Source organism: Rhinoraja longicauda, chromosome 16 (assembly GCF_053455715.1).
Source record: "Rhinoraja longicauda isolate Sanriku21f chromosome 16, sRhiLon1.1, whole genome shotgun sequence".
Taxonomy (NCBI): domain Eukaryota; kingdom Metazoa; phylum Chordata; class Chondrichthyes; order Rajiformes; family Arhynchobatidae; genus Rhinoraja; species Rhinoraja longicauda.
In genome coordinates this window covers 18187670-18209261 of record NC_135968.1, presented here as the reverse complement: position 1 = coordinate 18209261, position 21592 = coordinate 18187670, and the positions used below count along the sequence as shown (strand labels likewise).

The 21592-nt window shown below is 51.1% G+C and overlaps 1 protein-coding gene across 1 annotated transcript in view; it reads right to left on the bottom strand.

Moving 5' to 3' along the window:
• The window catches only part of abcc2 (ATP binding cassette subfamily C member 2), a 62531-nt gene that overhangs the window by 14110 nt on the left and 26829 nt on the right, over window positions 1-21592 (bottom strand). The window contains 13 exon segments of the mRNA XM_078413337.1: window positions 881-1024; window positions 1875-1976; window positions 3153-3279; window positions 4069-4268; window positions 5506-5661; window positions 6961-7115; window positions 11906-12125; window positions 14311-14437; window positions 15439-15571; window positions 16579-16762; window positions 17332-17499; window positions 18781-18957; window positions 20054-20180. Of these exon segments, the coding sequence (XP_078269463.1) occupies window positions 881-1024; window positions 1875-1976; window positions 3153-3279; window positions 4069-4268; window positions 5506-5661; window positions 6961-7115; window positions 11906-12125; window positions 14311-14437; window positions 15439-15571; window positions 16579-16762; window positions 17332-17499; window positions 18781-18957; window positions 20054-20180 (2020 nt within the window).

Here is a 21592-nt window from a genome sequence, read left to right as displayed (position 1 = left end):
AGTTCACACTAGTTCTATGTTATCCCACGTTCCTATCTACTCCCTACACGCTCGGACAATTTACAGAGGGCCAATTAACCTACAAACCTGTACGTCTTTGAAGTGTGGGACGGAAACTGGAGAACCAGGAGAAAACCTACATGGTCACGGGGAGAACGTGCAAACTCCCTACAGGCAGCACCCGTAGTCGGGATGGAACCCGGGTCTCTGGTGGTGTACGGCAGCAACTCGGCCGCTGCGCCTCAGTGTCGCCACAGATACCGGACGCAAGTCCATCGTGGGAGAGACGAGACTGTGGCGGCGCCCAGGGGGCTAGGCCACTCCCTTGGTCATTCCACTCGGCACTCAGTGGACGGGAGGGATTAGGTCACTTCCTGGGTCAGTTCCTTTGGGTCAGGTGGTCTGGGACTATAAAAGGTTTTGGGTGTGTCGACTCACGAGTTCTTGAGTGCGGTGTTTGGTGCCTCTGGTAATAAAGTATATTAACTACTCACCTGGCGTCTGGCCTGATTACCGCGGTGACCGCACCCACTACACTGGTGACCCCGACGCACCCACTACAAGACCGGCCCATCTCTGGAATACGATCGGAGTCAGATTGTCACAGGACCGTCTCGGGAGGGAGGGGCCGGGCAGACGGAGATGGAATGGAGGGGTTTGGACCCAACGGAATGGGGAGAGGAGGTTGGGTGTTTGGATGAGGAGGGGATTGACTAGTTGGATGGGGGTGGGGAGGGTTTGGTCAAAGATATGGCTGGGAGGTTGGAAAGTTATAAAGGGGTGTGTGGGGGGGAAGTTCAGAAAATTGGATGGGAAGAGGTGGCATGAACATTGTGAGAGGTAGGGCCTGTTCCTCTGCTGTGCTATGTTCTACATTCACCTTCTCGTTGGCCTTGATCTCACAGGACAGTCCGTGCAGCACCAGGTCCAGCTCTGGTCTGTAACGAGCCTTGTAATCCACAAACGTAATCTCGCCCTTCGAAGGCCAATCCTTTCCTGGCCTCTGCTCCAAAACCCACGGAGCCTAAGAAGAGGTGGATTAAATAACATTTTAAATGGACACAAACGCTGGTGTAACTCAGTGGGTCGTCCATGATATCTGGAGAACGCGGACAGGTGACGTTTCGGGTCAGGAAGCTTCTTTACACGCATTGCGTCACCTATCCATGTTCTCCAGAGATCCTGCCTGACCTGCTGAACTACTCGTTTGGTTTAGTTTATTGTCACGTGTGCCCAGGTGCAGTGAAAAGCTTTTGAGTTGAGTGCTATGCAGTCAGTGGAAAGACTACAGATGATTACAAACATGCTGTCCACATTGCACAGATCCAGGATAAAGGGAATAACGTTTAGTGCAAGATAAAGTCCAGTAAAGTCTGATTAAAGTAGTCTGAGGGTCTTCAATGAGGTAGATTCTGGAAGGGGCGCAGAGAAGATATACGAGGATGTTGCCAGGACTCGAGGGCCTGAGCTGAAGGGGGAGGTTGAGCAGGCAAGGACTCAGTTCCTTGGAGCGCAGGAGGATGAGGGATGATCTTATAGAGATGTACAAAATCATGGGAGGAATAGGTGGTGGGTGTATGGAACGAGCTGTCGGAGGAGGTAGTTAAGGAAGGCACTGTCACAACGTTTAAGAAACATTAAGACAGGCACATGGATAGGACAGGTGTAGATGGGACATGTTGGCTGGTGTGGGTAAGTTGGACTGAAGGGGATCTTTCCACTTTCAATAACTCTACGAGATGGGAGTTCGTGATCATTCTCTAGTTGGTGATAGGATGATACGTGTGATAATCAAGAGCCATTGAACCACACCAGCCACACCAGACCGTCTCCCTCCCCCAGGGGAGTTTGTACCCTTCCCCCACCCTAAGCACCTCATTGTCCAGTTGGCTGTACTCGTCCACTCTCTCCACAGACACAATGTTAGTCTCCAGCTCTGACGTCTGCCTCACCAACCAGTTCAGGGATTGAGTCACCTGGAAAGGGAGGGAGGGAGGGGAGTAACGAGAGAAGCAGTGAGGTATCTCATGACCAAAGTTCCCAACGCTGGGACAAACTCACCAAGTCACGAGGCAGCGTCTGTATCTGTGATCTCCCCCCCCCACCCCCTCCCCACACGGTAGAGGGACGGGTTCCGTGTGTCTGCGATTGCCCCCCACTCAGTGACGGGACCATCCTCATCTCTGGACACCAAGTGCGTAGGGGAGAGGCGGGGCAGGGCCTGGTTGGGTTGCTCCGAGGCCTGGCCAAGCTGGCCACCCAAGAGTCACGGCGCCAGGCGGAAGAGGGCTCTGCCCGAGCCGGCTGCCTGCCCCTTTTCCAGGGTTACATCTGCACCCGGGTGGTACCAGGGAGGGACTGGGCGCTGCCCACGGGTGCCCTGGGGAATGTCCGGGACCGCTGGGCACCGCGGGGGGTGGAATGCATCCTTGACAAGGATGGGGAAATAGTTATTTAAGAATATTTGTTTCACTTGTACTATGGTGGTGGGCTTTGTTTTGCATCATTTAGTATTGTACACATTAACTGGAATTTAGAAGGATGAGAGGGGATCTTATAGAAACATATCAAATTCATCAAGGATTGGACAGAGGAAAAATGTTGGGGGAGTCCAGAACCAGGGATCACAGTTTAAGAATAAGGGGTAGTCTTTAGGACTGAGACGAGGAAAACCTTTTTCACCCAGAGAGTTGTGAATCTGTGGAATTCTCTGCCGCAGAAGGTAGTGAAGGCCAATTCACTGGATGTATTCAAAAGAGAGTTGGATATAGCTCCTAGGGCTAGCGGAATCAACCGATATGGGGGGAAAGTATTAACAGAGTACTGATCCTGGATATTTATTCACAAAATGCTGGAGTAACTCAGCAGGTCAGGCAGCATCTCAGGAGAGAAGGAATGAGCGACGTTTCGGGTCGAGACCCTTCTTCAGACTGATCCTGAATGATCAGCCATGATCATATTGAATGGCGGTGCAGGCTCGAAGAGCTGAATGGCCTACTCCACTCCTGCACCTACTTTCTATGTTTATATGTTTCTATTTTATTGTAAATAATTGCATTCATTATTTTTGGTTAAAAAAAAAAGAGTGAGGGGCCGGGATTCCTAGAGGGTCACTCGGTGTCTGTCTCAAGAGATACTGACGGGAGACTCACGTTTAAAGCATATGAAATGGACAGGCCGACGAGCCCACTGTCCAGGGTGCCCCTGGACAAGACAGCAAAGAGCGCAGCAAAGAACACCACCAGATTACCCACAAACTCCAAACGGATGGCAAGCCACCTGCAGAGAAACAGAGACGAGTCCCGTGCAGTGAACAGAGCATTCTCCCTAAAGCAGGGTGGTGGGTACATAGAACGATCTGTTGGTGAGTGGATGGTTCAGTTGCCTGATGGCAACTGGGGCGGCACGGTGGCGCAGCGGTAGAGTTGCTGCCTTACAGCGAATGCAGCGCCGGAGACTCGGGTTCGATCCTGACTACGGGTGCTGTCCGTACGGAGTTTGTACGTTCTCCCCGTGACCTGCGTGGGTTTTCTCCGAGATCTTCGGTTTCCTTCCACACTCCAAAGACGTACAGGTATGTAGGTTAATTGGCTGGGCAAATGTAAAAATTGTCCCTAGTGGGTGTAGGATAGTGTTAGTGTGCAGGGATCGCTGGTCGGCGCGGACCCTGTGGGCCGAAGGGCCCGTTTCCACGCTGTATCTCTAAACTATAACAGCTGGGAAGAAACTCTCCCTGAATCTGGAGCTGTGCGTTTTCACACTTCTGTACCCTTTGCCCGATGGGAGAGGGGAGAAGAGGGAGTGACCGGGGTGAGACTGGTCCTTGGTTATGCTGGTGGCCTTGCCGAGGCAGCGTGAGGTGTAGATGGAGTCAATGGAAGTGAGGTTGGTTTGTGTGATGGTCTGGGCTGCGTCCACAACTCACTGCAATTTCTTGCGGTCTTGGATGGAGCTGTTCCCAAACCATGCTGTGACACATCCCGATAAAATGCCTTCTATGGCGCATTGTAGGTGTGGTGTACCTGCCCCTTTAATTCCGCGTGGAGTTGTGGAGGGAAGAGCCTGTACCTGTTGGACACGATCCTGGGAAAGACGCACTTCTGGTTGTCGTCCACGATGCTCTCGTTGTGGCTCAGGAACCGCGCCTGGTGCCCATAGGCGCGGATCAGAGCCAGGCCGGACACGGTCTCGCCGAAGTGGGAGTAGATGGGAGAGCGGGTGACCGATTCCAGTCGCTGTAGCTGCCGGGAGGTTACGATATAGAAACTCTGTAACGGCAGGCGGAGTCGCTGGTCAGTGTGGGCCGGAGGGGTGTAGGGGACACCGCGAGTCCGCGCCACAGGGAGGTCACTCTGGCACAGCGGTGTACGTAATTGCAGTCGTCGTAGAGCCACACAGTGTGGAAACAGGCCCATCGGCCCAACGTGCTCACACCGACCGACATGCCCCATCTACACTCCACCCACCTGCCTGCGTTTGGCCCATATCCCTTGAAACCTGTCCTGTCCATGATCAGTCTGAAGAAGGGTGTCGACCCAAAACATCACCCATTCCTTCTCTCCAGAGATGCTGCCTGTCCCACTTAGTTGCTCCAGCTTCTAGTGTCTATCATTGGTTTAAACTAGGATCTGCAGTTCTTTCCTCACTATCCATGTACCTCTCTAATAGCTACTTAACGGTTGCGATCGTCCCTGCCCCAACTACCTCCTCTGGCAGCTAGTTCCATACACCCATCACCCTCCATGTGAAAAATCTACCACTCAACTTCCTATAAAATCCTTCCCCCTTCGCCTTAATCCTATGCTCTCTGGTTCTCGATTCCCCTACTCTGGACAAGAGACTCTGGACGTTTACGCGATCTATTCCTCTCAAGATTTTATACACCTCAACGATCACCCTTCTTCCTTCTACGCTCCAAAGAATAGAGTCCAAGCCTGCTCAACCTCTCCCAATAGCTCAGACCCCTGAGTCCTGAAAATCAATTATAGCCTTTCCGCTGACTGGATAGCACAACATAAACAAAGCTTTTCATTGTACCTCAGTACGCGTGACAGTAAACTACACTAAACTAAACATTGGCCTCTTTCGCGACAACTATAGGAGACGCGGTGGTGTTGCTGCCAAACTACACCAGAGACACAGGTTCGATCCTGATTTCGGGTGCTGTCTGTACGACGTTTGTACGTTCTCCCTATGGCCGCGAGGGCTTTCTCCGGGTGCTCTGGTTTCCGCCCACACTCCACAGACGTACAGGTTTGCAGGTTAATTCACTTCTGTAAAAATCGTAAATTGCCCCTCGTGTGTAGGATAGTGCTGGCGGTCTCTGGTGAGCGCGGACTCAGTGGGGCAAAGGGGGCATTAATTTTGTCTTTGCACTATTATCGCTGTTGTTCGTCATGGTGCAGGGCACTGTGCTCACCTGCCTGTCGTGCTGCTGCAAGTAAGAATGTCATTGTTCCATTTCGGGACATTATTAACGTCGAACACTCTCGACCCTAGAGTTACCTGTACGAAATAGTAGACCAGGGTGAGAGGCACGATGACGATGGCAAAGTACGGCGTAGCCAGACAAATCACCAGCAGCGTCCCGAGCACACCGAAAACACAGCTCAGCCAGCTACGGAATGACATTGGAATCGCCTGGTCAATGGTGTAGGTATCCTGCATCAGAACAGATAACAAAATTCCCAGTTGCATCGCTCCACGCCCTGCAACCCACTCCCAAACACCAGAGTCAGTTTAGTTTAGTTTCGTTTATTATTGGCACGTGCACCAGGATCATATGAAGAAAGAATGGGTCGACTGTGAATTTAGAAGGATTAGAGGGGATCTTATAGAAACATATACAATTCTTAAGGGATTGGATGGGCTAGATGCAGAAAAAATGTTCCCGATGTTGGGGGAGTCCAGAACCAGGGCTCACAGTTTAAGAATAAGGGGTAGGCCATTTACGACTGAGATGAGGAAAATCATTTTCACCCAGAGAGTTGTGAATCTGCGGAATTTTCTGCCACAGTAGGCAGTGCAGGCCAATTCACTGAATGTTTTCAAGAGGGAGTTAGATAGAGCTCTAAGGGCTGAAGGAATCAAGGGATATGGGGAAAAAGCAGGAACGGTTACTGATTTTGGATGATCAGCCATGATCATATTGAATGGCGGTGCTGGCTTGAAGGGCCGAATGGCTTACTCCTGCACCTATATTCTATTTTTCTATCTTCTATGATACAGTGGAAAAACTTTTGTTTGCGTGAAATCCAGTCAAGGAAAAGAGTGTACATGATTGCAATCCAAGCCATGCACAGTGTAGACACAGGATAAAGGTTAAGAGATGAGGAGGAATTTCTTTAGTCAGAGGGTGGTGAATCTGTGGAATTCAATAGACAATAGACAATAGACAATAGGTGCAGGAGGAGGCCATTCGGCCCTTCGAGCCGGCACCGCCATTCAATGTGATCATGGCTGATCATTCTCAATCAGTACCCCATTCCTGCCTTCTCCCCATACCCCCTGACTCCGCTATCCTTAAGAGCTCTATCCAGCTCTCTCTTGAATGCATTCAGAGAATTGGCCTCCACTGCCTTCTGAGGCAGAGAATCCCACAGATTCACAACTCTCTGACTGAAAAAGTTTTTCCTCATCTCAGTTCTAATTCATTGCCACAGACGGCTGTGGAGGCCAAGTCATTGGGCATTTTTAAAGTGGAGATTGCCAGGTTCTTGATTAGTAAGGGTGTCAAAGGTTACGGGGAGAAAGCAGGAGAATGGGGTTGAGGGGAAAAGATTGATCAGCTGTGATTGAATAGCGGAGTAGACTCGATGGGCCGAATGGTATAATTCTGCTCCTGTGACTTATGGACTATAGGAGTTGGGCCGAAGGGTCAGTCTCCGTGTTGTACGACTCTATAGTTATATAACTGGGAGGTGGGTGGGGCTCGATCGGAAGGGTAACTGAGCACCGCACCTTGGCAAACCTGTTGATGATCCTTCCCATGGGGGTGGTGTCGAAGAAGGTCATGGGAAGGTGGAGGATGTTACGGAGTAACTTCAGGTGCAGATCCCGGGAGGCGGCCACCGTCCTTCCTGTCATCAGGAACACGGCGATGAGCAAGAAGAAGCCTGTGGACACAGTGTGAAGCAGTCACTCATCCCCAGTTATGCTCTCATTTCATTCAAGTCAAGTCAAGTCAAGTTTATTTGTCACATACACATACACGATGTGCAGTGAAATGAAAGTGGCAATGCCTGCCGATTGTGCACAAAAAAGAATTACAGTTACAGCATATAAATAAAGTTAATAAATTACTATATACTATATATAGTATATATACTAAAATTTAGTCTCTGGAGTTATAAAAGTTAACAGTCCTGATGGCCTGTGGGAAGAAACTCCGTCTCATCCTCTCCGTTTTCACAGCGTGACAGCGGAGGCGTTTGCCTGACCGTAGCATCTGGAACAGTCTGTTACTGGGGTGGCAGGGGTCCCTCATGATCTTGCTTGCTCTGGATCTGCACCTCCTGATGTATAGGTCCTGCAGGGGGACGAGTGTAGTTCCCATGGTGCGTTCTGCCGAACGCACTACTCTCTGCAGGGCCATCCTGTCCTGGGCAGAGCTGTTCCCAAACCAGACTGTAATGTTGCCGGACAGGATGCTCTCTACAGCCCCAGAGTAGAAGCAATGAAGGATCCTCCGAGACACTCTGAATTTCCTCAGCTGTCTAAGGTGGTAAAGGCGCTGCTTTGCCTTACCCACCAGTGCGGCAATGTGCGTTGCCCACGTCAGATCCTCTGTGATGCGGACTCCCAAGTATTTAAAACTGCTCACCCTATCCACAGTAGACCCATTTATCTCCAGTGGCGTATACGTCCTTGGATGTTTAGCCCTTCTGAAGTCCACAATCAGCTCCTTCGTTTTAGTGACATTCAAGAGGAGGCTATTGTCCTGACACCAGAGTGCCAGATCAGCCACCTCCTCCCGGTAGGCCTTCTCATCGTTGTTGGAGATCCGGCCCACCACCACAGTGTCATCAGCAAACTTGATGATGGAGTTTGAGCTGAACCTGGCCCCACAGTCATGTGTGTACAGGGAGTACAGTAGGGGGCTAAGGACGCAGCCCTGGGGGGATCCTATGTTCAGGGTGAGGGAGCTAGATGTGTGTTCCCCCATCCTGACCACTTGGGGCCTGGCGGTGAGAAAGTCCAGGACCCAGGCACACAGAGGGGTGCTAAGCCCCAGTTCCAGCAGCTTCTCAACCAGTCTGCTGGGGACTATTGAGTTGAAAGCTGAACTAAAGTCAATGAACAGCATCCTCACATAACCTCCCTGGCTGTCCAGATGAGAGAGAGCGGTGTGCAGAACCTGGGAGACCGCATCATCCGTGGACCTGTTCGGACGGTATGCGAACTGTAGTGGGTCCATGTTGCGAGGAAGGAGGGCGCAGATGTGCTTCTTGACTCGCCTCTCAAAGCATTTCATGACAACCGAGGTGAGGGCCACCGGTCGGTAGTCATTTAAACACGCTGGAGAGGCATTCTTTGGCACCGGTACAATGATGGATCTTTTGAAGCATGCAGGGACCACGGACTTGGCCAAGGAGAGGTTGAATATTGTGGTGAGCACTGGAGCAAGCTGAGTAGCACAAGACTTTAGCACTCGCCCAGATATACCATCTGGGCCTACAGCTTTCCTCGTGTTCACACTCGTCAGAGCCCACCTCACCTCATGCTCGGACACTGAGAATGTGTGCACATCCCCGGCGGTGGATCCCCCTCCAGCCTCGCTAGCCAGCGCCCCTTCGGTGCTGTTTTTAGACGGCGAGCTGGTGGTGTTACCCGTCCCAAACCGTGCATAAAAAGAGTTCAGGTCATCAGCTAAGGAGGAGCCGGCACTTCCGGTTGAGGGGGTGCTGAACCTGTAGCTAGTTATTGTCCGTAGCCCCTGCCAAAGGCGCCTGGTGTCCTGCTGCTCCATCTGTGACTCCATCTTGTCCCGGTACCTCCTTTTTGCATCCTTCACTGCCTTCGTAGTCGGTAGGACTCTCCCTTGTATTCGTCCATGTTGCCGGATGCCAGGCCAGAGTTGTAAGCAGCGGTGCGAGCATTCAAGGCCACGTGAATAGACCTGTCCACCCAGGGTTTTTGGTTAGGGAAGATACTGACCCTTACTGTGGGGATGATGGTATCGGCTATTGTGGCAATGAAGTCCGTAACCGCTTCCGCAAACTCATTTACGTCTCTGGAACTTGCTTGGAACATGTTCCAGTCGACTTCGCTCAGTGCATCTTGCAGCATGGCCTCTGAATGGTCAGCCCACCGCTTTACGTCCCTCGTCACTGTCGCTTCCCGTACTATCCGTTGTTTATACTCAGGCAGCAGGAAAATGGCAGTGTGGTCAGATTTTCCAAAAGGAGGGAGAGAAACGGCCTTGTAGCCTTTCCTGAACAGCGTGTAGCAGTGGTCCAAAGTTCTTTCCCCCCTGGTAACACACGTGATGTGTTGGTAGAAGTTGGGCATGACCTTTTTGAGATTTCCCCTATTGAAGTCTCCAGCCACCAACACAGCCGCATCAGGGTTCTTGTTTTGGTGTTGACACAACACATTGTGTAGGGTCGACAGTGCCACGTCGGTGTCCGCATGCGATGGGATATAGACGGCTGTGATGATCACCGAGCTGAACTCCCGGGGTAGATAGAATGGTCGGCATGAGATAGTCAGATGCTCCAGGTCCGGCGAGCAGGAACGAGAAAGCGTCTTAATATTTCCAGGATTGCACCAGTTATTATTGGTCAAGAAGCAAACTCCTCCGCCCTTGGATTTCCCGGATTCTTCCGTTCTGTCCGCCCGGAAAACAGTGAAGGACTCGGATGGGCAGATCACCTGGTCCGGCACCAGCGGGGTCAGCCATGTTTCGGTCAGACAAAGGATGTTACAGTTCTTTATGTCCCTCTGGAATCTGATCCTTGCCCTCAGGTCATCCAACTTGTTCTCCAGGGACTGGACATTGGCCAGAAGTATGCTGGGCAGAGGTGGATGTAAGGCTTGGGTTCTCAGCCTGTTCCGAATCCCCCCTCGCTTCCCTCGATGTTTTTTCCGACTTTCCCACGGACCTGCGCTCCCACTGCTGTTGCCGCGGTGCGCTCCTTGGGGGAAAAAACAGTCTTAGGGAAAAAACTGTTTCCATGTAACCTTCTTCAGACTGAGGAAGAGTCCTGACCTGAAACATCTCGTGTCATTCTCTCCACAGATGCTGCATGCCCCTCTGAGTAACTCCAACCCTTTGCGTTCTATTTAGAACGCGACCACTTGATTCCTTGAAGTCTGATGCATCATCTCAAAAGACCTTTGTTCCACCCACCCGGAATGGGTCAGTAATTCCAGTCAGCTTCACCCAACAAATCCCCAAAAAACGAGAACAACACAAACTGCAGATGCTGGAAATCCAAAATAAAAGCAGAAAATGCTGGAAGCTTTTTGCGAGTTGGGGCAGTGTCCGCAGAGAAAGAGAAACAGGGTTAACACTTCGGATTTCCCTCTCCGCATATGCTGCCCAACCTGCTGAGTGCTTCCAGCATTTTCTGATTTCATTAAAAACTGTCAATTCCCATCAAACCCAGGCAGTGCCTGAGAGGCAAGAGGTCAAGGAATCCGAGACTGCAGATGCTGGATTCTGCCGCAAAACACAAAATGCCGGAGGAAATCAGGCAGGATCTGAGGATAGAAATGGACATGTGACGTTGGGTCCAGATCCTTCTTCAGTCTGAGGAAGGTTACATGGAAACAGTTTTTTTCCCTAAGACTGTTTTTTCTCCAAGACAGCTTTTTCCCCCCCTACTTCTCAATTACCGATGTAACCTATAAGTGGTTCTCTAGTTCCCAATCGAGATGTGTAATAACCAATTTGGCTCAGATAATGCAAATGGTGTCCCCTAATTCATGAATCATATTCTAACCAATTAGCATTTTCAGATTCAAGCGTTACGGCAGTACAGTACAGTAAACCATTGTTTTAATCGACCCCTTGATAATTCACTTGGTTATAGTGGTCAGACCTACTTGGAAGATGTCGGCAACTCTGGGGAGAAGAAGGGGAGGAGGCAGCAGTGGAGGAGTGGACAAAATGACGTGAGAAGGAAGCGGCAGTGGAGCTGGGGAGCGGACAAAGTGACGGCCGACAGGAACAAGTGGCAGCTGATGTCCTGGTTGGGTTGCTCCTAGGCCTGGCCAAACTGTCCATCCACGAGTCACGGCGCCGCCAGCGGAAGAGGGCTCTGCCCAAGCCGGCTGCCTGCCCCTTTTGTGTGGTTACATCCATGCCTGGGTGGTACTAGAGAGGGACTACGCGCTGTCCACGGGGATTTCCGGGACCGCTGGGCACTGCGGGGGTTGGAATGCACCCTGGACAAGGATTGTAATATAGTTGTATAATAGTATATTTAGTTACGTATATAAGAATAGTATATAACAATATTTGTTTAGATAATTGGGTGATTTTGTATTATGGCGGTGGGTTGATTTGGTATTTTGTATTGTATATATTATTGCAATAATTCATTACATTAATTTTTGTTAAAGAAAAAAGAAGTGGCAGCGACCGAAGTGACTGAGGTAGTTGAGGCCGGGAGTATCACAATATTTAAGAAACAGTTAGACAGGTACACGGATAGGATGGGTTTAGAGGGATTTGGGCCAAGCGCCGGTCTGTGGGACTAATGTAGGTGGGGGATGTTGATCGATGTGGGCAAGTTGGGCCGAAGGGCCAGTTTCCATGCTCTGTGACACCATTATATGATGATCTATGACTCTATAACGAGGGTTTACTGTACTTTACTTGTGACCGAACTCAGGTCTGGTGCTGGAGAGCGACCCACGGCAGTCACCGACCCCAGGCGTTGAACCGAGACCCACCAACCTTGGACCAGACCCAGCACTCCAAAGACGGCGATCCGCTGGTCCCGTGCCGAGGCCGGCTCGGTGCTGCTGTTGTAACGGGTGGCGTCGTTGGTCCAGTCGCTCAGCCAGAGGTTCTGACCAATGGCAGCAATGTTCTGGGCGAGGTACAGCAGCATTAACAGCACAGAGTAGACCCAGCCGATGGCACGCAGGTATTTCCAGTAGATGTTGAACTTCACCTGTGGGACCAAACCCAAACACCGTGGATCCCTGGACTTCATCCGTCGATCAGAAGCAACAAACCACACCCATTAACGATGAAAACAAAGAACGTGGGATTACTCAGCTGGCCAGGAAGCTTCCGAGGAGAGAGGGAGAGGGAGAGGGAGGGAAGAAGGAGGGAAGAAGTAGAGAGAGAGAGAGTGAGGGAGAGGGAGAAAGGGAGAGAAAGAGAGAGAGAGAGAGAGAGAGAGAGAGAGAGAGAGAGAGAGAGAGAGAGAGAGAGAGAGAGAGAGAGAGAGAGAGAGAGAGAGGAAGAGGGAAAGTGTGAGGGAGAGGGAGAAAGGGAGAGAGTGTGAGAGGGAGACAGAGAGAGAGAGACGGTTAACGTTTCAGTTAATGACCATTTACTGGAACTGGGAAATATTGAGATAAGCAAGGGAGGAGAGGTGGAGGGGCCAAGAGGGTGGGCCTGCGGTTGGGAGGGGATGAGAGCAAAATGGGAGGTCCATGCATTGGTGGGGAGCAATGGGGGAGGTCCATGGTGGTGAGGAGAGGAGCAAGAGGGAAGGTCCATGATGAGGTGGGGAGATGAGCAAGGGAGGAGGTCCATGGTGAGGTGGGAAGCACGAGGAATGGTGCATGGTGCGGTGGGCAGATGAGCAAGTGGAGAAGGTCCATGGTGAGGTGGGGAGATGACCATGTGGGAAGGTCCATGGTGCAGTGGGCAGATGAGCAAGTGGAGAGGTCTATGGTGTGGTGGGGAGCAAGAGGGGAGATCCGTAGAGATACAGAGATAAACAAGAGGTCCATAGTCAGGTGGTGGGAAGGGGAGTCCATGTTGTTGGGTAGGAAAATTCCCTCTTCTCCCCTCTCCCGTAGGGCAGAAGATACAGAAACTTGAAAGCCCATACCACCAGATTCAGGAACAGCCTCTTCCCTACTGTTACCTGACTACTGCATGGACCTCCCATAAACGAGGGTGTAGTCCTGACCTTCCAAGCTAGCGCTCTGCGGACCTTGGACCTTCTCTCTGTGACAGTCACGCTATAATGCCGTGACACTACATTCTGCACTCTGGTACCTGTTGTACGTGTGTACGGCTTGATTGTATTCATGGATTCATGACTTCAAGGCAAGGAGGTTCCCTGATCGGCTGGTTGTTGGCTCGAGATCGCAAGCGGGAAGACGGTCCGGGGGGACGACCGGAAAGGAGGCGACGGCTACAACTGGCGTCTGCGGCCATCTACAACGGGCGTTTGCGGCCAGCTACAACGGGCGTCTGCGGCCAGCTACAACGGGCGTCTGCGGCCAGCTACAACTGGGACGGGGAAACGGCACCAAAATGGTGCCTCTTGCACACAGGCTCAGTGGACTGTTCTTTACATTCTGTACTAACAGGGGGATTGTGCTTATGTACGGGGATAGTCTTGCTGATGTGTCTACAAACAAATGATTTTCACTGTACTTTGGTATCCGTGATAATAAAAGGTCATTAGGTCAAAAGGAATAGGAGTAGGATTGGGCCATTCGGCCCATCAAGTCTGCTCTGCCATTCAATCATGGCTGATCTATCTTCTCCTCCTAACCCCATTCTCCTTCCTTCTCCCCATAACCTCTGACACCCGTGCTAATCAAGAACCAAGAATCGAGAAACCATTGAAACATTGAACATTGTTAAAACTGTGTAAATGTTTAGTGGGCCTTTAGTGGAGAAAGGGGTGGGGGGGAGAGGGAGGGGAGGGGGAGGGAGGTGTAAGCCACCGTCAGTTGTCCCCATGCTGTCGAGCACTGGAATTTAGAAGGATGAGAAGAGATCTTATCGAAACGTATAAGATTATTAAGGGGTTGGACACGTTAGAGGCAGGAAACATGTTCCCAATGTTGGGGGAGTCCAGAACAAGGGGCCTCAGTTTAAGAATAAGGGGTAGTCCATTTAGAACTGAGATGAGGGAAAACTTTTTCAGTCAGAGAGTTGTGAATCTGTGGAATTCTCTGCCTCAGAAGGCAGTGGAGGCCAATTCTCTGAATGCATTCAAGAGAGAGCTAGATAGAGCTCTTAAGGATAGCGGAGTCAGGGGGTATGGGGAGAAGGCAGGGATGGGGTACTGATTGAGAATGATCAGCCATGATCACATTGAATGGCGGTGCTGGCTCGAAGGGCCGAATGGCCTCCTCCTGCACCTATTGTCTATTGAGCCTTACCTTGCCAGTTTCCATGGTCTCATCCTCGATCAGTCTCTGACCTGTCACCATTTTCTCGCTCTTCTCCTTCTGCGGCGCCAGTTTCCCCTTCCTCGGGGACCTCCTGAGAGACTTTCTCGCACTGCTCCTGCCGTGGAAATACAGCGACGGCAATCACTTCCCACAGAACGCCAGCCACGTGGTGCAGCGGTAGAATTGCTGCCTCACAGCGCCAGTGACCCAGGGTCGATCCTGACCACGGACGCTGTTTGTATGGACATTGTATGTTCTCCCCATGACCCAGCGTGGGTCTTCTCCAGCTGTACTTCTTCCCTCCCACACTCCAAAGACATACTTATTTTAGAGATTAAATGGCCTGGGAATTGTAAGTTGTCTTGGAAAGGACTGTCTCTGCACTGTATCTCGAAAGTCTAAAGTGACTGGCTGTTTTCCCACTGACTCCAGTTTCCCACCGAGCTACCAAGCCAGAAAGAACAGATCAAGATGTCTTCTGTGATTCACGATATCCAATTTCCGTAGGTGCACCATAGAAATCATCCTCTCGGGATGCATCACAGCTTGGTTCGGGAATAGCACTGACCAAGACCTCAAGAGTCAATGAGTCTAACAGCATGGAAACAGGCCCTTCGGCCAAAATTGCCCATCCCATCCCCAGCCCATCGCATCCCATCCCCAGCCCATCCCATCCCCAGCCTCTTCCATCCCATCCCCAGCCCATCCCATCCCATCCCATCCCCAGCCCATCCCATCCCATCCCATCCCCAGCCCCTTCCATCCCATCCCATCCCATCCCCAGCCCATCCCCATCCCATCCCGTCCCCAGCCCATCCCATCCCAGCCCATCCCATCCCCAGCCCCTTCCATCCCATCCCATCCCCAGCTCATCCCATCCCATCCCCATCCCATCCCATCCCATCCCCAGCCCCTTCCATCCCAGCCCATCCCATCCATTTGGCCACTGATGGAATTCGTGCAGTCTCCGAACTCCCCCCACTGCCGCACAGAATGTTACACAGAGTTACACAGAGAGACAGACGGCTGTAACTTGGGCAAGTGTGTGGAATGAAGGGCTGGTCCCACAGACGCCTTGTCGATGCGGCGGGCAGGGGTTTCCCGCCCGGTGCTCACCTCCCCGCCCTCCGCCTGGATCGTTCACTGAGCTCCCGCTTCAGCTCCAGAGTCACTGCGTCTCCAGGGTGTTCATCCGCCATCGGCCCCAGCTCCTCACCCACTGCCAAGTCCTCTTCCCTCACCGCCTCCTCTGAAAGCACAAGCACCTTGGAGTGAGAAAGGCCAGGACATCACTTGCCTCACTGAGGAAGCTCTCCACTCCCCCCATCAGGGCTGGCACGGTGGCGCAGCGGTGGAGTTGCTGCCTCACAGCTCCAGAGACCCGGGTTCAATCCTGAACACGGGTGCTGTCTGTGCAGAGTTTGAACCTTAGCCCTGTGACCATGCGGGTTTTCTCCGGGTGCTCCGGTTTCTCCCCACACTCCAAAGACATACAGGTTTGTAGGTTAATTGGCTTCGGTACAATTGTAAAATTGTTCCTAATGTGTAGGATTGTGCCAGTGTACCGGGATCGCTGGTCGGCATGGACTCGGTGGGCCGAAGGGCCTGTTTCCACGCTGTATCTCTAAAGTCCAAAGGCTAAATCTTCCCTATTTTCCGCCTAATCTTTGTCTGCATTTATCCAAATCCTTTAAATGTTTGTGATTGAAAGATACAGCATGGAAATAGTCCTTTCTTCTTCCCCCCACCCCCCCCCTCCTCCCATTCCCCCACCACCCCCCCCCCTCCTCCCATTCCCCCACCACCCCAACCACAATCAGTCTGAAAGAAGGGTCCCGAAACGAAACGTCACCTCTCTGCATTCTCAAGAGATGCTGCCTGACCCACTGCGTTACTCCAGCACTTTGTGTTCTTTTAACTTTAGAGATACAGAATGGAACAAGTCCTTCGGCCCACTGAGGTCACGTCCACCATCGATCACCCGCTCACACATTCTCATCCACTCCCTACACACCAAGGGGCAGCTCACAGAGGGCCAGTTAACCTACAAACCCGCACGTCTTTGGAGTGTGGAAGGAAACCTGGGTCACAGGGAAACGTGCAAACTCCACACACAGACAGCCAGCACCCTAGGTCAGGATCGAACCCGGGTCTCTGGCGCTGTGAGGCAGCGTCACTACCCGCCGCGCCACCGTGCCGCCCTTCTTCCCCTGCCCCTGGGAACTGACAAGGTGAGTGGTGGGGTGTGATCTTTACCTGTCGGCTCTCTCTCTCCCTTCTCTTCCCGAGCCCCGTAGGTGTTCATGAAGTCTGCAAACGCCCCTCCGTTGGCCTTTAACGTCGGGTACGGCCCCACTTCAGTCACGGCGCCGTTCACCAGCACCACAACCTGGTCTGTGGCAGGCAAAAAGGTGACGCCGTGTGTCACGAGAACGCGAGTCTATTCGAAAATATAAAAACACCGTCAGCAATCCACAGGGAGTTGTGCCGATTAGTGCCTTTTATCCGAGAGTAAAGTTAATCGAGGGACCTGAATCACGTACAGGCAGAGGTGATTAGTTGATCTTGGGATCATGGTTGGCATGGACATTGTGGGCTGAAGGGCCTGTTCCTGTGCTGTATGGTGCTCTGCGCTATGTTCTACGGTGAAATGGTGAACTGAGATGGAACAATGGTCGACGCTTGACTCTGCATCTGCTGCCTGTGGATGGGAGTGTGTGATGGGACAGTGTAGAGGGAGCTTCACTCTGTATCTAACCCGTGTTGTCCCTGCCCTGGGACAGTGTAGAGGGAGCTTCACTCTGTATCTAACCCGTGATGCCCCTGCCCTGGGACAGTGTAGAGGGAGCTTCACTCTGTATCTAACCCGTGTTGTCCCTGCCCTGGGACAGTGTAGAGGGAGCTTCACTCTGTATCTAACCCATGCTGTCCCTGCCCTGGGACAGTGTAGAGGGAGCTTCACTCTGTATCTAACCCGTGCTATTGGTGTTAGGTGAACTCTTGACTTACCTTGTCCTTCAGGAGACCATTTGGACCGATCACCTTCTCAAAGATGTGCTTGCCCACGTGGGCATCCAGTGCAGACAGGGGGTCATCCAGGATGTAGATGTCAGCACCGTTGTACACTGCCCGTGCCAGGCTTACCCTTTGCTTCTGTCCACCACTCAGGTTGATGCCCTGCAGAGGACATCTCTAAGTCAGCCATAGAGCCATACCGTACTATCTCTCCAGCTGAATACTGCATTCCAATTGATTTTGCCATAGCTCAAGGATGTTGGCCGGGCTGTGAAATGGAGGGGTTGAGCAGGCTAGGACTTTATTCCTTGGATGAGGGGGTGATCTTAATTTTGGGTGTATAAAATCGTGAGGGGAATCGATAGAGTAATTGCACAGTCTTTTACCTAGAGTAGGAGGATCATGAAGCAAGAGACATGTGTGAGGTGGGATGATTTAACAGGAACCTGAGGGGTAACTTTTCTTACACAAAGGGTGGTGGGTGTGTGGAACGAGCTGCCTGAGGAGGTGGTCGAGGCAGGTAATATCAGAACATTTAAGACACATTTGGACAGGTACATGGATAAGATAGTTTTAGAGGGATGTGGGCCAAACGCAGGCAGGTGGGACGAGAGTAGATGGGGCATGTAGGTGGGTGTGAGCAGGTTGGGCCCGATGGGCCTGTTTCCATACTGTATAACTATGAACTCTCATGGAAAAGGCTCGCTAAAGAATTGCTTTACACACCTTAACAGATGCTGAAGCAAAGAACTGCAGATGCTGGTTCATGCACAAAAGGACACAAACTGCTGGAGTAACTCAGCAGGTCTTAGAGTCATAGAGCGTGGAAGCAAGCCCTTTTTCCCAACTTGCCCACACTGATCCACATGTCCCATCTACGCTAGTCCCACGCAGGGCCGTCTTAACGCATGGGCCTGATGGGCACTTGCCCGGGGCCCCACGAGCATAGGGGCCCCATGCTGATCTGTGTATGTTAAGTGACTTGCAATAAATAAATACTACTTTAAAAATGTAGGTTCAATAAGTGCTTTTTTCGCAACATTTTCCATCCCTAAGTGCTTCTCACAGCGATCTGTAAGTGCTTTTCGCAACAATGTAGCACCCTAAGTCCATCGTTAAGTGCTTTTCGGTAAGTGCTTTTCGCCGGCACGACGGGGGGGGGCTGGTAGGGAAAGGGGGGTGGGGGAAAGTAACGGTAGGGGCCCCAGTACACTGCTTTGCCCGGGGGCCTATAATGCTGTAAAAACGGCCCTGATCCCACGTGCCCATGTTGGGCTCATATCCTTCTAAACCCATTCACGTTCTGGTTTAGCAGCATCTCTCGAAAACATGAATAGGTGACGTTTTGGGCGGAGACCCTTCCTCAGACAAACGTTCTCCTTCGCAAACATTCTCCAACTCCCAGCCCCACCCAAGAAGTCCTATCTGGTCTCTCCCGAGTACCTTTTCTCCGATCTCCGTCAGATCTCCTGCTGGGAACAGCTCCAGGTCCTGAGGAAGGGCACAAGCCTCCAAGACTTCCTGGTACCACGAGTCCTCCAACTTCATACCAAACAAGATGTTGTCCTGTATGGTGTCATTTTGGATCCATGCTTGCTGTGGAACGTAGGCAAATGTACCCTGAAACACATGAGAGAATTCACAATCCATTGGGCCAAGCAGTGGGTGATCCAAGCTTACAGTGGGACAGCACGGTGGTGCAGCGATCGCTGAGCTGGTGCAGAGTTGTCACCTTGCAGCACCAGAGACCCGGTTCGATCCTGATATCGGGTGCTGTCTGTACAGAGTTTGAACATTCTCCCTGTGACTGCGCGGATTTTCTCCAGGTGCTCCGGTTTCCTCCCACTTTCCAAAGATGCGCGGAGTTGTAGGTTAATTGGCTTCGGTAAAATTGTAAGTTATCCCTAGTGTGTAGGACAGTGCGTTTAGGTGTATAAGATCCTGACGGGCATTGATAAACAGTTTTAGAGTGCTCCCAGCCCAAAGACTTGCTGATGAATAGGTTAATTAGCCTTGGTAAATTCCTCTTAGTCTGTAGGTGAGTGGTGGGGTGTTGATGGGACAGATGGTTAGAGTAGAATTAGTCTGAAGTTTAGTTTAGTTTATCGTCACGTGTACCGAGGTACAGTGAAAAGCTTTTTTGTTGCGTGCTATCCAGTCAGCGGAAATACTATACTTACAATCAAGCCGTCCACAGTGTGCAGATACAGGATAAAGGGTATTATGTTTAGCGTAAGTCCAATGGAGTTCAGTTAAACATAGTCTGATAGTCTTCAATGAGGAAGATGATAGGCCAAGACCGCTCTCTCGTTGGTGATAGGATGGTTCAGTTGCCTGATAACAGCTGGGAAGAAACTGTCCCTGAATCTGGAGGTGTCCATTTTCACACTTCTATACCTCTTGCCTGATGGGAGAGAGGAAAAGCGGGAGGGACTGGGGTGATTCTGGTCTTTAATTAAGTGTAGATGGGGTCAATGGAAGGGAGGTTGGTTTGCGTGATGGTCTGGGCTGTGTCCACAACTCTGCAATTTCTTGTGGCCCTGGGTAGAGCCATTTATAGCTGGTTGGACTCGATGGGCTGAAGGGCCAGTTTCTGTGTCGTATCTTTCTACAACTCCATGACAAGCTGGAATGAGGGTCTGAGATAGTTCTCATCAAGACCCATCCCTCCCACAAACAGTCAATGGAGATGGACAACAGTGCATTAAGTCCGTACCTTGGTGTTGACAGATCCTTTGATGTTCTCCATCTCGCCCAAGATGGCCGACATGAGAGAGGACTTCCCACATCCCACTGGGCCCACCACTGCTACCAGGCTGCCCCGCTTGAAGTCCAACGTAACACTACAGGTTGAATCGGCAGTAAAGAAGGCAAGTGCAATGTTAGCATTCATTTCAAGAGGAGTAGAATATAAAAGCAGTGATGTAATGCTGAGGCTTTATCAGGTGCTGGTGAGGCCACATTTGGAATATTGTGAGCAGTAGGGTGGTCAAAATCATAGCCGGTCATGTAAAGGTCTTATTGTGTGTTGCTGGGTCTTTCATTAATTGGCTTATATCTTCTCTTAACCTGGCAGCCACGAGAGACGGCTTTGCTTTATTTAATCAATCTAACATAATAATACATAATAATACAATAACATACCACATGTTAAATAAATAGCCAGTTACACAGGTCAACAGCGGTAGAGTCGCTGCCTCACAGCGCCAGAGGCCCGGAATTCAATCCTGACTATTGGGGGCTGTCTGTGTGGAGTTTGCACGTTCTCCCCGTGACCGCCTGGACTTTCTCCGGGTGCTCCACTCTCCTCCCACATTACAAAGACATGCTGGTTTGTAGGTTAATTGGCTTTGGTAAATTTGTAAATTGTCCCAAGTGTGGAGGATAGTGCGAGTGTACTGGGTGAATGCAGGTCGGGGCGGTGGGCCGAAGAGCCTGCTTCCACACTATCTCTAGAGTCTACAGTCTAAAGTGTAGATCAGGGGGTATGGGGAGGAGGCAGGAACGGGGTACTGATTGAGAATGATCAGCCATGATCACATTGAATGGCGGTGCTGGCTCGAAGGGCCGAATGGCCTCCTCCTGCACCTATTGTCTATTGTCTATCACTGAGCATTTCATTGAGATACCCTCTCCCTGCTAACTCCCCAAATACCCTCCCTTTAGTTTAGTTTCCCTTGACTACTAACAAATACTATCTCTGCTTATATTTGACTTCTAGTCCATTGCACTGTTATTTCTTGTCACTTCCTTTCATGTCGGATGTAGAACATAAAACATAGAATAGTACAGCACAATGTCTGTGCCGAACATGATGCCAAGTTACACTAATCTCCTCCGCCTGCACGTGATGCATATCCCTCCATTCCCAGCATATCCATGTGCCTAACTAAAAGCCTCTGAAATGCCACTATCCCACCTATCTCTGCAGCGCGTTCCAGGCACCCACCACTCTGCGTACATCTTTAAACTTTTCCCCTTTCACCTGATAGTCATATTCATAATTCATAGGGGCAGAATTAGGCCATTCGGCCCGCCGAGTCTACTCCACCATTCGGCCATGGCTGATCCATCGTTCCCTCTCAATCCCATTCTCCCGCCTTCTCCCCATAACCTTTGGCACCCTTACTAATCAAGAGCCTGCCAATCTCTGCTTTGAAAATACCCAATGCCCTATAGTCTTTGATATTTCCAACCTGGGTAAATGGTTCTAACTGTCCACCCTGCCTCTGCCTCGCATCATTTGTAAACTTCC